This window comes from Pseudorca crassidens, chromosome 7, assembly GCF_039906515.1.
Source record: "Pseudorca crassidens isolate mPseCra1 chromosome 7, mPseCra1.hap1, whole genome shotgun sequence".
Taxonomy (NCBI): domain Eukaryota; kingdom Metazoa; phylum Chordata; class Mammalia; order Artiodactyla; family Delphinidae; genus Pseudorca; species Pseudorca crassidens.
Genome location: NC_090302.1, coordinates 22,738,704 through 22,754,749, shown reverse-complemented (window position 1 = coordinate 22,754,749; position 16,046 = coordinate 22,738,704). Strand labels below are relative to the sequence as shown.

General features: G+C 37.6%; 1 protein-coding gene across 3 annotated transcripts in view; it reads left to right on the top strand.

Annotated features, from left to right (window-relative positions):
• The window catches only part of MUSK (muscle associated receptor tyrosine kinase), a 95,032-nt gene extending 88,687 nt beyond the window's left edge, over positions 1 to 6,345 (top strand). For all 3 annotated transcript variants that reach the window (XM_067743685.1, XM_067743687.1, XM_067743686.1), the window contains 3 exons: positions 133 to 324; positions 1,498 to 1,646; positions 2,843 to 6,345. In XM_067743685.1, the coding sequence (XP_067599786.1) occupies positions 133 to 324; positions 1,498 to 1,646; positions 2,843 to 3,525 (1,024 nt within the window). In that variant the 3' untranslated portion in view covers positions 3,526 to 6,345. The remainder of the gene's footprint in view (positions 1 to 132; positions 325 to 1,497; positions 1,647 to 2,842) is intronic.
• Positions 6,346 to 16,046: the final 9,701 nt, after the last annotated feature.

The window sequence follows — 16,046 nt, the reverse complement described above, 5'->3', positions numbered from 1 at the left end:
TGGAAGGATCTTTGGTGAACTTAGCATAATTTGTTTCCTCCTAAACACCATGTCTCTTTAGAACCTAAGTCTGAGTACAGAGCTCTCACCTGGTCCTCAGCTCATTATTGATCTTACCTGTCTTACCTGCAGAGAATCAGCGGCTGTAACCCTCACTACTCTTCCTTCTGAGCTCCTGCTAGACAGACTTCATCCCAACCCCATGTACCAGAGGATGCCACTTCTTTTGAATCCCAAATTGCTCAGCCTGGAGTATCCCAGGAATAACATTGAATATGTGAGAGATATTGGAGAGGGAGCATTTGGAAGGGTCTTTCAAGCAAGGTAAAGTTGCCCACGTTAAAAAAAAAAAAAAAAACTACCAACTGAAATACGTTGTGTCTGAAAAATTACCAGATATTAACTTGATTCTATGTAATGTGTATAATAGTTATTATGAAATTAGTTCATTCTTCACATCATTCACCTTATTTTTATTGAGTACTGTACTTTGAATCTTGATACTTTTCCCCCTCTGCTGGAAAATAGGGTTGTGTATATGGAGGGAATCTTTATAAAGTGTTCCGATGATAAGCAATTAGCAAAGTTTAATCATATTTTCTTTTCGGAAGAGAATTTCGTTGTACATTTTAAATAATCATTTCTCACATTGCTTTTAGTAAATCCTTCTAAAATCTCTTCCATTTTCCATTGCTATAGTCTCCACTTCACTTAATGTTTACTTTGAAATAGTGTTTCAGTTTAAGAACTCAAAGCCTGACATGTATGGATATTAAATAGATGTTCACAGAATGGCAAGACAGAAAAAGGAAAAAAAAAATTACGCAAAAATGTCAGCCAACAATGAGCTCAAAAAAACGAGTATGTATTAGGGCCAATGCTAGCCCAGTTAATGTCTTTGTGTGAGTTGGAATAAAATATCCTCTCTGCATGGATGTACCTCCACAGACACACAGCTGGGCCACAGAGTATGGACTTGGTTTTAATCACCAACTGTTACTTTGGCCTGTTGCTCTTGGGCAGGATACAACCTTACTTCTACTCATAGTGGCCCTGGTATGGAGGTTACATGATTAATGAAAATCTCACACAAATACTTATTGGGAACCAAAAAATATGCAAGGCACCCTTTTAGGCTCTTTGGGGATATAAAGATGAATAAGTCATGGTCCCTGCCTTCCAGGAATTTCTATTCTGGCCAGAGATTAAGGGGTTAGGATGGTAATGATAATCCCATTGGATTTGGGCACTTTTGGTTTTCTGTTATTAATAAATAATGCATTTTTCAAACAATCTATGTTGAAAATAACCCCAGTGATTTTTATTCATTGGAGCCAAGGAACTTTAAGCGTGACCTGCCATTGGCATCTTACTTTGGTTCTGTGGCTCTGGGAAAGGCTGCATGAGTGTGGGGATGTGTGTACATGGGTAGTTATCATGTGACTCTGTGTAATCTTCCTGATCTTTGATTTCTTGCTAAATAAATGTATCTCTCAGGGCTCCAGGCTTACTTCCCTATGAACCTTTCACAATGGTGGCAGTGAAGATGCTCAAAGAAGAAGCCTCAGCAGATATGCAAGCAGACTTTCAGAGGGAGGCAGCCCTCATGGCAGAATTTGATAATCCTAACATTGTGAAACTCTTAGGTATGAAAATATAAGTGAAGAAATGTATTGCATCAGAAAACAGAGGCTTGCCAAGTTTTTTCTCCTTCATACTTCACTTACGTTTTTTCTTTCATTCCTTGATCAGAGAGATGTCTCTGTTCCTCCCCATAGAATATATTCTGTACTAGGGAGTAGACTATTTCATTAAATCACCTAAATTCAAAAAATTGAAGTTTTAAAAAACTTCTCAGAGAAATATTTTATCATTTCATTAATTCTTTTACCAATTTTGTATTTAAATTTTTAATTTAATTTATATAGTACATATAAATATACAGATTGCTAAAGTCCCTGGAATTAAAAACTAACACCAAAATAAACAAGCCAAGACAATAGTATTCTCATTTCTCTTCCTTTTTGAACAGACTTCTAACTTTTGCCTGAAAAAAAAATAGTTAATGATCTATTTTTATGCTGATATGAAATTGTGACCATCTGATCTAATATTTCAAGTTGTCCATTTCCCTCTCAAATACAGCAAGATTTTAAAATTAACAAATGTCTTCCTGGCGCTAAATCTAAGACTCTTTATGTTAACATTTTGTTTCTTTCTGGAATGAACATTGTAAATTTACCTACATGTTTTACTGCAGTAACCTGAATACTTCATCTAAGATCCTGGATTGTTTCTGTGCTCCTTTCCAAATTTCATACAACAGCTTCCTTATCATCCTTCTTCAGAAAGGAAGCAGAAAGACAGAGCAATTGCATTACATACTCAAAGCAAACATCCACTCATAAATTCATTCACCCAATATTTATGGAGTACTTGCTCGCCAGACACACGGTAGGTGTGTGGAATTTAAAGAAGACTTAAGATATAATCTCTAGTTTAAAGGGCTAAAATGTTGGGAAGAAACCTCAGCTAAATGGGTGATTATAACAGGCAGGTAGATAGGATGCAGGATTAAGGATAAAGAATGACGGAAGGAAAATCTGATCCTGGAAAGGTCAGGAGCTGAAGCACCCCATGAGGAGTGATAGATCAGTTGAATCTTAAAAGATAAATAGGAGATGTTTACACAAAGAAAGGGGGTCAGAGTTCGACTATGATGCCCTCAACAGAAAACCAAGCCACCACATTTTCTGATCTGGTCATTTGCTTTCGTACAATTTTTTCCCACGTGTCACTTTAGAAACGCAACCTCTAACAGGAGGCCTTGTTTTGGTTCTAGGCGTGTGTGCGGTGGGGAAGCCCATGTGCCTGCTCTTTGAATACATGGCCTACGGGGACCTCAATGAGTTCCTCCGCAGCATGTCCCCTCACCCCGGACGCAGCCTCAGTCCCAGCGACCTGACCCGCGGGGCGCAGGCCTCCAGCCCCGGCCCGCCGCCCCTTTCCTGTGCCGAGCAGCTGTGCATCGCCAGGCAGGTGGCCGCCGGCATGGCTTACCTCTCCGAACGCAAGTTTGTCCACCGGGATTTGGCCACCAGGAACTGCCTTGTGGGTGAGAATATGGTGGTGAAAATCGCCGACTTTGGCCTCTCTAGAAACATCTACTCGGCTGACTACTACAAAGCCAATGAAAATGACGCCATCCCCATCCGTTGGATGCCCCCGGAGTCCATCTTCTACAACCGCTATACCACGGAGTCTGATGTGTGGGCCTACGGGGTGCTCCTGTGGGAGATCTTCTCCTACGGCCTGCAGCCCTACTACGGGATGGCCCACGAGGAGGTCATCTGCTACGTGCGGGACGGCAACATCCTCTCCTGCCCAGAGAACTGCCCCCTGGAACTGTACAATCTGATGCGTCTGTGTTGGAGCGAGCTGCCTGCAGACAGGCCCAGTTTCACCAGCATCCACCGAATCCTGGAACGCATGTGCGAGCGGGCAGAGGGGAGTGTGGGTGTCTGAGGTCGAAGATGGGCAGGTAGAACTCTCCAGTCTCCTCTCGGACTCTAGGAGCCTGCGGAGTCCAACACCAGAGGCCCAAGGAGACCCAGATAGGAAATAATAGTAGCAGGCATGGGTACCATGCTGTTTGTTTCTCAGAAAAAAAAAAAAAAAGGGCAGAACTCCTGGGGTGGGTGGAAAGTGGGTGATGGGAAAGGCAGGGGAGGAAAAATGTCAGATAATTGGAGATAACTACTCTTCCTCATGGGGAAAGTTTGTATTATAGACTGTACAGGAAAGCATGTCATCCTGTTCAGTTCCTGAATTAGCTGGCAGCAGAGTAGGACTCTGCTGTATTAAATTTTGATACAAAACGCAGCTGAGAACTCCATTTTTAATGGAGTTCATTCTCGTCCATTAGGAAAGTAGCGTATCTTCCTGTAAGAAGTTTAGCTCAAGCACAGAAAACTACAAAGGGAAAACCATTTATCGTCTCCTCACCCAAAGACGGGTGTTGGTTTTTTATTCAATATTTCTTGAGTTTAACGCACACTTTTATATTTGTTCGTATTCTACAGAGTTGTGGCTTACTTTATTGATAGAAGGTTTCCAAGGAATAAAATGATAAATCAGCAAGGCTATATTCTTATTGTGATAAGAAATAAGTTCCCTTTTTCTGTCTTTGTGTTTCTTCTTTAGAAGTTTCTCCTTTGTGTGCACTTGTCATGAATTTACTCTGCTTATTTTATTCCTACATTTTCTTTTCTGAAAAAATCTTTTGTGGCTAATTAATTTACCTTTTTCTTTGAAAGTTTTTTTGGTACTTTTTCTTTGCTCTTATCTTTATTTCTTCCTTTTTTCAGAACTCGGTTCTTTTTTGGTTATTTAGCTACTTTTTCTTTTTATTTCATCCATACAATGAACACCCTGGCAGAAATAATAACTTTCTAAATAACATTGTGGACTATTACGTATATACCTTTTGCAAAGTATTACCATTTTCTTCTGCACTTGCTTTTGAAGCCACACATTTTAAAGTTGTCATCCATTAATTTTATTGCCACAGTCTATTAAATCTCTTTATAAAGCATAGTTTATAATATGGGATTCTGCAAGATGCTCTTGTGGCTCTGAGTTATTTCAAACCTGATGTTTGTGCATTCTGACATTTTTTTCCTTCTAGAAACCAATTTCATAGGCAGTAGCATTAATGTAGGGCTGCTTATCAACTTTCTGCATGACTGTTCACCTATCTTGTTACATCTTATGATTCTTACAAAGAAAAAAAAAAAAACCCTCTGGAAGTCAGGTTCTTGGCGCACAAGATTTCTCAGTGGTGCCCACACAATATAGCTTTATCTGAGGCCAACACGGATGATGTGAGTCTCTCCTGATACAGTATGAACCCAAATTCTCCCGAAAAGTAAATAAACAGGGAAGAGAAAATAGCAGTCTACCCTATATCAGCTTACTTTCATTCAACCTAATTGGTAGTTAGGGCAATGGAGAAATGGTCTGAATTCTTGAAAGTAGATTTTCAACTGCTTCTGGAAGACTCTACCTAAAATCTCCAAAGGCACCTGCATGCAAAAACTTTTTCACCTTTGCTGGAAAACCTGCCATTTTCTTGTTCATAGTCATTCCAGGCAACCAAGACAAAAACACAGACTTGTCCCTCTCCTTCACCCATGAAAACTCATGTGTGTGTCATATATGCTCTGCAAACGTCAAAGACGTCTTCAGTTTTCCTCAGCTGACAGAGTTTTATTATAAAAGAAAGACATGGAAGTCAGGCCAATCAGAAAAACTACTCCATAGAAAAGCAGGGTCAGGACAGTTAGAGTTACTTGGAGGACCTGCCGTGGGGCTAGTGCTGCTGGGAACGTGTTGCCCCTCAGAACGGCTTCCATTGCCCTGTTCTGCTGTCTGCTGCTTTGAGCTGTGCTCTGTTTCCCTCCCCGTTGCTGGATAACTGCCCTTACTTTCCTGTCTCTTCCGCATGCCTTCCACAGCCTCACAGATTCTCTGTGTGTCTTTTAGGCTCTGCTATTTAAGATTTCAAAGCAAAAAAGTCAGAGAGACATAGGTAACTACAGTCAGTGAATGAGTACGTGAGCAAGCAAGGAACTGTTATATAGACCATCCAATTTTACTAAATATTTAAAGGAACTGAAAACTAAAATAACAACTAGAAATCCATTATAGTAACAATAGTAATAAGAGTAATACCATCAGCTAGCATTTACGGAATGCTTACTCTAAGGCCTATATATATATATATATATATATATATTTTTTTTTTTAAGCTGGTAGGAATATTTAATTGGCATTTTGATGAACTGGCAGAGTCTGCTGGCTGTGGACTAGCATACGAGTGAAAAAATCCTGGAGGGTACAGATTTAAGGAAATCCCATAACTTTTGTGAGATTTACCTCCAAGAACTTAACCAGGTATCATGTAACAAAGTCCTACATTCCATGGGAAAGAATTTGACAGTGTTGTCTCAGCTAGTGGAAGATAATTACTGCTTAGTCCAGATTCTTCCAGCTTTTATGTCTCACCTAAGGAGAAACATTTCAGTTAAAAAGGGTGAGGACTTCAAGGACAGAGATTGGGGATGATATAGCTAGGGAAGCAAGTAAGTGGCAGTGGGGAGAAAACTATATACAGGAGAAACACTTCTGAAGGTTAAAGGCTCTGATTAAAAAAAAAGTAGACAACATGTAAGAACAGATGGGTAATATAAGCAGAGATATTGAAAGTCTAAAAAAAACAAAAAGAAATGCTAGAAATAAAAATACTGTAACGAAAATGAAGGATATTTTTCATGGACTCATCAGTAGAATGGACATAGCTGAGAAAAGAATCAGGGAGCTTGAAGATACGTCAGTGGAAATGCCCACAACTGAAATGTAACAAGAAAAAGAAAGAGCCCTGAACATCCAACAACTGTGGGACAATTTCAAAAGGTGTAACATGCACAATTGGAATACCAGAAGGAAAAGAATAAGATAGAACAAAAGAAATATTTGCAGTAATATTTGCAAAGAATATTTCAAAATTTGACAAACACAAAACCACAAATGCAGGAAGTTCATGCAGAACAAACACCAAAATTTCTGTACCTAGGCATATCATATTAAACTGAAGAATACTGAAGACAAAGATAGAATTTTGAAAGTAGCCTGAAGGGGGCCAGGAGGGAATGAGACAACCTACGAGTATAAGAATTACATCGAACTTCTCTATAAACCACACAAGTGAGAGAGTTGTATATTTTTAAATTGAAGTAAATATATTAACTTAAAATATACAATATCCCTGTGATGTCAGTACTATCATTATGCCCATTTTTTAGGTGAGGAAACAGGCACAGAGAGATTGTGTAACTGGCCTTAAGCACACAGAGCAGCAGAGCCTAGGTTGCGACCAAAAGACGTTGAACTCTCAATCATCATGCTGAGGTGCTTCCGATGATTACAGAGGGAACAACTGAATCACAATGACTCTGTGGAGGTGAGTTATAATTTGCATGTAGTTTCAAAGCATACACCATACCCCTTATACTCCTGATTTCCTATCCCAGTCTTTTCATTGAATAGCAAAAAAGTATATTTTAGCATTGTCAATTTAATCAAAAAATCCAATTGATGGCATGTGTATTTTTTTTTGTTAGCTCTAAATGCACTTTCAAGTTTTGTCAAGATCACTGTCGTATTGCCTTAGCGGTCATCCCAAGGTTCTGTATCTCAGGGACATGGGCCCCGTATTTACCAGTATTGTTTTCCTTTTTAAATACAGATTTTTTTTTTCCCATTGTAAAATCATTGTATAAGTTCAAAAAGATCAGGAGAGAGACTCACAGGGTCATTGTTACCAAGTGTCAGGACAGACACTGGTGAAGCACCCACAAGTGACGTTAAATGGTTGAATATCAAACAAGACAAGAGTTCCAGGGCACCAAAAGAACACATTCCCTGGTATCGTGATAGAGCAGAAAAGGAGCACTCCTTCCACTTTGCAGGATATTATAAAACTGTTCTATATCATTAACTATTTTTCTAAAAGTTCAGTTTAATTTCTGAATAATATTCCATTTAATGAATATACCATAATTTAATTTCTTATTTTTAAAATATTTGAATATATTTTAAAATATTTCTTATTTTTAAAATATTTGAGTTTTTTAAGTGAAACGTTTGAGTTTTTTCCAGTTTTCACTATTATTATTTTTCCAGTTTTCACTATTATTTCACAAACAATACTCTATTGGTCATCCTCATTTGCACAAGCCCATAAATATCTCCTATGGAAATTCTGAAAAAAGGGAACATCCAAGCCAAATGGCATGAACAAAATTAAGGCTTTTGTTCGTCATATTCTCTAGAAACACTGTTCCCATCTCTGAGTTGTACAACAGATCTCATAGCCCTAAACAGTTGCTGTCATACATAGAGAATTAATTCTCTATTTTTTAGAAGGCTTTTTTCTACTTGGTTATAGAAAAAGATGATCTCATTTTGATTTTATTTTTAAATTACTAGTGAGGTTGAATTTTTCTTGTTCCCAGGTCATTTATAGTTCTCGTGTGGGGAATTATCTATAACTCATTTTTCTATTGCAGAGTTCATTTTCTAATTGATTTGTAAGTCATTTTATTTAATAAAGAGTAAACCTTTGTCATACGTTGCACAGAAGAGAAAATACATATATACTTTTATTTTAAAATAGCATTTGCTTTATCATTGCAAAAGCAATATTTATTTTTTTTGAAAAGAAAAAATAATAAGCAACAATATACAAATAATAAAGAAAATGAAAAAACACCAACCAGTGGTAACTAACATTAACTCATGATAAATATCGTTCCAGTCTTTTTCATGTAGGTAGGTAGGTAAATAGGTAGATGAGAGATAGAGCTATAGAGAGAAACAGATAATCCTTTAAAATGAAAACAAGATCATACTGTTTTATTGTTTAAAGCTTTGATTTTAATCACTGCGTGTATCAGACATCTTCAATATCAACAAGTATTCATGTGCAACATCACTTTTGATGATTGAATAATATTCTATTATATGAAATTACAATTTACTTAACTATTATTCCATTGTTGGACATTTGGTTTATTTCTATTTTTTTGTTATAAAATACAGTATTTTGATAATCCTGTTGCTAAATTTTGTGAGCATCTATCTCGAGTGATTTCTTAATGTATAATTCCTAGAAATATCGATAGAATTTGTAGATCAAAGGGTATATATACTTTTAATGCTTTTAATACACTGACAAATTACTTCCTGAATTATTTTGTCAATCTATAATCTTCCAGCTAGATGAGAGCCTTTTTCTTTCAACCTCACCAATACTGAGCATGAGCATTTTAATAATTGCCAACGTAACAGTTTAAGTTTTTATTTCTTAGCTTATGCTCACATTTCTTTAAATAAGATAAGGTTGAACACTTTTTCAATGTTTTGAGGACAGTTGATTTACTCTGTGATTTGCCTCCTATTGTTATTTTTCTATTGGGTATATCTCTTTCTTATTGCTTTATAAAAATGCTTTATATATTGAGTTAAAGTTTGTCATACATGTTTCAACCACTTTTATAATGCTAAAAATGTATACTTCTATTTGTCTTTTACTATCAGATTTTATTAATCAGGAAAGAATGTTGAATTTTCAGTCTGCTGAGATGATTATGGCTTTTTCCTTAATCTGTCAACATGTAGAAATGTAAGAATTGATTTCCTAATGTTGAAATGTTGTTATGTTCTGAGAATAAATGCTCTTTGGGGGGCACATCAGTCTTTTAATTTACTACCAAATCTGTTTTATTAACATTTATTTGCATCAATATTTATAAATTCATGAAATTAAAAGTTTATCGTTTTCTTCTCTGTTAGAGTTTGGTATCAGTATTATGATAGTTTCCAAAACTTAGGAGTTTCTTCCTTTGGATCTTGGTTCGTTTTTTAAAAATAACTGTTACTTATTAATAAAAGCAATACATAGACATGATCTTTTAAACACTCCTAAGAAGTGTACAAATAAAAAATAAAAAGTCCCCTCTTCCAAATCATCTCTAGTTCCAGCCTAAGTACAAACCACTTTACCCATTTCTAGTTTCAGTTCTGCTGGCAATGACCAATGCAATTCTAACAAATATACTTAATCTCTTTCTGAATTGATCAATTAAAAAAGGTGTGTAATATCTCCCTTCACAAAAGATGGGCAGGTCAGAGCACTTTTACTCAAACCCCTCTCAATTTTGAGTTATTTTAGTTAACTTCTCATTATCAATCATGTTATTTATCCTTATAACTTTAAAAAATACACTTAAACATCAGTGTATTAAAAATACACTTAAACATCAGTCTCCCAAGGCAACAGACATGAAAGCAAAAATAAACAAATGGGACCTAATCGAACTTACAAGCTTTTGTACAGCAAAGGAAACCATAAACAAAACAAAAAGACAACCTACAGATGGGGAGAAAATGTGACTGACAAGGGCTTAATTTCTAAAATATACAAACAGCTCATACAACTCCATAACAAAAAAAACAAACAACCCAATTGAAAAATGGGCAGAAGACCTAAACAGACATTTTTCCAAAGAAGACATACAGATGGCCAACAGGCACATGAAAAGATGTTCAACATCGATAATTATTAGAGAAATGCAAATCAAAACTACGAGGGTACCACCTCACACTGGTCAGAACGGCAATCATTAAAAAGTCCACAATTAACAAATGTTAGCGAGGGTGTGGAGAAAAGGGAACCCTCCTACACTGTTGGTGGGAATGTAAATTGGTACAGCCACTATGGAAAACAGTATGGAGGTTCCTTAAAAAAAGCTAAAAATAGAGTTGCCATATGATCTAGCAATCCCACTCCTGGTCGTATATCCTGAGAAAACTATGATTCAGAAAGATACATGCACCCCCAATGTTCATTGCAGCACTATTTACAATAGCAAGACATGGAGAAAACCTAAATGTCCATCAACAGATGGGTGGATAAAGAAGATGTGGTATATACATATATATATATATATATATATATATATATATATATATATAATGGAATACTACTCAGCCATAAAAAAGAATGAAATAATGCCATTTGTAGCAACATGGATGGACCTAGAGATTATCATACTAAGCGAAGTAAGTCAGAGAAAGACAAATACCATATGATATCACCTATATGTTGAATCTAAAATATGACACAAATGAACATATCTACAAAACAGAACCAGACTCATAGACATAGAAAACAGACCTGTTGTTGCCAAGGAGGAGGGAGGTGGGGGAGGGATGGACTGGGAGTTTGGGGTTAGCAGATGCAAACTAATATATAGAGAATGGGTAAAAAACAAGGTCCTACTGTATAGCACAGGGAACTATATTCAATATTCTGTGATAAACCACATGAATATGAGAAAGAATGTGTATATATATATATATACGTAAAACTGAATCACTTTGCCGTACAGTAGAAATTAACACAATATTGTATTCAACAAAATAAACATTAAAAAAATACACTTAAACAAAGGCTACCCATTGATTCTGGACTATGTTAGATACAACTGAAGCTCACTTCCTTCTATCACTTTTTCCGTCCACCCTATGTTCTATCACCTGTTTCTATGCTGTACAGCTTTTTCTATACTGTCCAGCTGTTTCTATGCCGTCGGGATCTATAATGTTTGCATTTTGTTTTCTGCAACAAATTAAGATTTGAGTGTTTACTCTAGGTTGATTCTAAGCTTGGAAAAAAAAAGAAACAATGCCTACAACAGTGTGATTATGTAATACTCGTGCATTGCTACACCAATAGTGGTATTTAATTATTTTAATTTGATAATCTATTTTAATATCCATTAAAACTCCATTTTATTTCCTCTATTTTATGGGTGAAGTGTCATTTAAAATATCACAGAATTTTATGTTCTCTTCTGTTCTTAACATTCCTTTTTTTCTTCCTCTTTCTTCTGCCTCCTCGTGCTTTTGTTTTCCACAAATGTCTGGTGATGGTTGATTTAACATACATCCTTGCAAATGAAGAGTTGTTTTGATTCATATAGGTGGCAGGAGTGTAGTTCCTCTGCAATTTTGTTGGAATGTTTATGCAGCACGGCCTCTCTTTAACGGGATGGCTCCCCGTGGGCTCTGCATATGTGCTTTGTGGGGAGGACTTAGGCAGGCTGAGTTAGAAATCCCACAGTTGCCAAAGTGATCAAAAGACTCTACTCTGAGGATATAACGCTTTGGCATATTTCACTCCTGGAGAGAGCTTTTATTCCTTCGCCCCTTCCATCCCCTGTGAGAGTCTAAGCTTCTCCCCCTATTCTCCTCTTCCTCCCTACCTAGATTCAACACACACAACAAGTACCCTTCCCAGGCAAATCTTCCAGTCTATTCAGAGAGCATTTCGTGGGGCTCCAGCTGGTGGGAAAGCCTCTCAGTCCACCTATTCTATATATAAGCCTCGCGTTGCTCACCCTGATTGACAACCCAGAGCCCATCCCTGCCCTCTGCATCTGCTGACTCAGAGCCTGGAGTCTTTATTCATGTGAGATCACTTCCCACCTCCCCTGAGAGCTGGCTCCTGTGTGCTGCAGGCTGTAGTTTACTGTTTGCTGTGTTATTCATGAATAAGAACGTTAGATACCTTCTGCTCTGCAAACATTTGTCAACATGGTGGCACTTAGATTGGTTTCGACATGTACACGGATTTATTCTTATTCACATACATTTACTTTCACATCAATGAAATCTTGGGAGGAAAGGAAAAGAAGGGGTTCAGTCAGCCTACCATTTTGATTGAGAAGCCTCTCTGGAATAGTTGGTAGTTCAGGAATTACCTGCTCCCTCCTCGTCAATCTTCTTTGTTGATTCTTTCTTTCCTCCCTCCTTCTCCTAGCCTCTTAAGATTGGAACACGCCACAGCTCGATCCTTGGGCTTCATCTCTCTTTTATGTAAGGTCTCCCTCAGTGATTGCATCCGGCCATCTCAATTGTGGCTGTAAATACCAGCTACATGCCAACATTTTAATCTTTAGCTCAAACCTCTCTCCCCAGTTTCATACTCGTATTTCTAAGAACCTATTATAGATGAGAGCTTCAAATTCTCCCCCCCACACACACACCCCCCAGAGCCAGGCTCTCTGCTCTGTTTCTATGCTTGATCTACATTCAAAGCTGAAAAGTGCTTCACAGCCTGGTAATGCCTCTCATGTCAGGGAGGAGGCTTAGAGCCTCTCCAAAATGAAAGCACGCTTGGTGTCCGGGTGCTGCACTCTTTCTCAAGAGGGCAGATTGTGTCCATTTTAATAGCTTCCAATACCCTCTCCCATTTCTATTACAGCTGGCAGAAATGCACCAGTTTCTTGCATGGAGCTGTTACCCATTCCTGTTTTACAACACGGATACGCATGTTTCCTTTTAAACACGGTCTACGTGCCACTTCAGGAGAATTGGGGAGGGGAGAACTTGATGCTGTGCTCATTTCACCGCTTTAACCAAAATCTTCCTTATTGTGGGGAGGATTTACCCTGTGCTTGTGGATTCAAATCGTCACAGAACATGTATTTCAGGTCACCATTCTTTTACTTGTTTTAGATCTACTTAAGTAGCACAGACACCAAGATATATACACGTATAGACCTTTACTTGGGTCCTGATCACCATGGGAACGACGGCACCACTCAGTGGCTTTTGGTCCTGTGAGTCACCACATCATCATGATGTGGTGGGAAATTACATCAGCAGGGAAGACTCACAGGCGTGACGGTCTGATTTTTAAAAAAGTCTTTGCCACTCAGCTACAGAAAAAGAGTGAATGCCATTTGCACCAACATGGATGGTCCTAGAGATTATCATATTTAGTGAAGTAAGTCAGACAGAGAAAGACAAATACATGATGTTGCTTATATGTGGAATCTAAAAAAAAAATGATACAAATGAACTTATTTACAAAAGAGAAATAGACCCACATAAAAAACAAATTTATGGTTACCACAGGGGAAAGGTGGGGAGGGATAAATTAGGAGTTTGGGATTAACATATAGACACTACTATATATAAAATAGATAGCAAACAAGGACCCACTGTAGAGCGCAGGAAGCTATACTCAATATTTTGTAATAATCTACAAGAGAAAAGAATCTGAATATGTATATATATATATGTGTGTGTGTGTGTGTGTGTGTGTGTGTGTGTGTAACTGAATCAGGTCACTATACACCTGAAACTAACACAACGTTGTAAATCAACTATACTTCAATAAAAAATAATTTAATAATAAGATTAAAAATTATAAAAAGTTTAAAAAAGTTTTTAAAGTCTTTGCCAGTGCATTTCTTACAAAGATATATGTGTGTCTAGATGTTCACCTTGCCTTCTAAAAGATTATGTCACCTGAGTATAAAGCAAAATAAAAGTGGAGAAATAATTACGACTTCTCAACCTTTACATGTCTTCCTTACTGGATCCCTCTTAATTGAAAACTTCTAAGAGATCCAAAAGGGATATTTATTCTTATAAGCTTCGTCATCATACCTGTAATTATGCAAGTAGCCGTCATTCCTCTCCTTTCAAACCACAGCCTCTGGAAAGTAAATGCCACATTTAGAATTGTGCCCCTAAGAAGAGAAGCCACCTGTACTATCTAAAGTTATGTCAGAGAGATGCTAACCACAAAACACACCAGACTGAGATATACACACTGTCATTTTCTGGGTGTGCTCTTAACTATTTAGAGCTGCGATTAAAATTAGAAGTGTTGACATGACACTGCTTTCTGAACTTCTTTTTTAGCCATGTTAGCACTAAAGTGGTTTGCATGATGCTGTTTCTTATTTCAATTGATGCTTTACTCAAGGAAGGACTAAACATATGATTTACTGTCAACATCACTTTTGCTATCTTGGTTTTTCAATTATTGGGATGTATTATATTTAAGGATCTGAGGGAAGTCTATCAAGTATCATGTATTCATTCATTTTATCTTCACTCATTTAAGTCAGCTTTTCTCAGGAGAGAATAATGATCCTAGGGTCACTGTCCACATCACTCTGCTCAGGTCACTTTGCTTATGATAACCTGAAAAAAGAACCACTGATTTCAGCCTATCCCCCAAACTATTCTCAGCAGTGACAGGCAAGGAGGGATAAAAATAACTGAGGAAGGGAGACAGGCCTACAGAGGGGTGACACTGAGTGAGCAAAGAACCACAGGTAAATGCGATGTCTAAGAAGGTAAAAAAGACCAGGAAATGCCTGAGGAGTCATAAGTTTTAAATTTTAATAGTAAGCGTCTAATTTTAGGGGAAACTTCTTTTTTTTTTTTTTTTTTTTTATAAATTTATTTTATTTATTTATTTTTGGCTGCATTGGGTCTTCGCTGCTGCGCACGGGCCCTCCCTAGCTGCGGCGAGCGGGGGCCACTCCCCACCGCTGTGCGGGGGCTTCCCATCCTGGTGGCCCCTCCTGCCGCAGGGCACAGGCTCTAGGCTCCCGGGCTTCAGTCATTGCGGCATGAGGGCTCAGTAGTTGTGGCACACGGGCCCAGCTGCTCCGCGGCATGTGGAATCCCCCCAGACCAGGGCCCGAACCCGTGTCCCCTGCACCGGCAGGCGAACTCCCAACCACTGCGCCACCAGGGAAGTCCTAGGGGAAACTTCTTTATCTCAGTTTCTATGGCTGACAAATCCAGTTTCCAATTGTGAGATCAGTTTTGCAAAGCTTGATGAAATCAGTTTTTAATTTTCAAACACAAGATAATTTTGGAAGGAAGCACGCCTCTACTCATCCAATTTTTTAAAAAAATTTGAAGAAAATTCAATTTTTCCTCTCAAAGGCCTCTTTTCTCATTGCAGTACATGTGAATTTGTCTAACACTTGCCCAGAATTTATCATGACTAGGTAAATCATTGTATCTACAGCACGATCAAAATGATGACTTCAAGATACCACAGCTCTGAAGGAAAAACCATTCATCCTTTAACACGAATCTTTTACACTTAGATTCTCCACTTTAGAAATCTACACTTAGATTTTTTTCCCTTAAGATTGCCTTGTATTATTTAGTAGCCTGCCAGTTTTCCATTAGCAATAAACTTCGAACATATTTTTTATATTTTAAATATGAACAATTACTTTAAGGGCTGTATAATAAACCATTATATACATGTTGCCTAGTTGTATCTAGACAGACAGCAGATAAAGCAGTGAAAGACATGGACTCAAGCACTGACTCACATCCCAGCAATTGACTTAATCCCTCTATGCCTCAATTTTCCTCATTCATAAAATAAGAATAATAAGACCTAGTTCATAGGATGATGGAAGAATTAAATGGGTTAATATGTGGACAGTACTTAGGAAAGTGTCTGAAACATAGCAAATACTACCAAGAGTTTTGCTAATATAACTGTGTCTAATTTTTACTATTATATAGGTAGCTGCCATGAACCATAGCTAAATCTATAGCTGCCATGAACTATAGGTAACTCATTGCACATA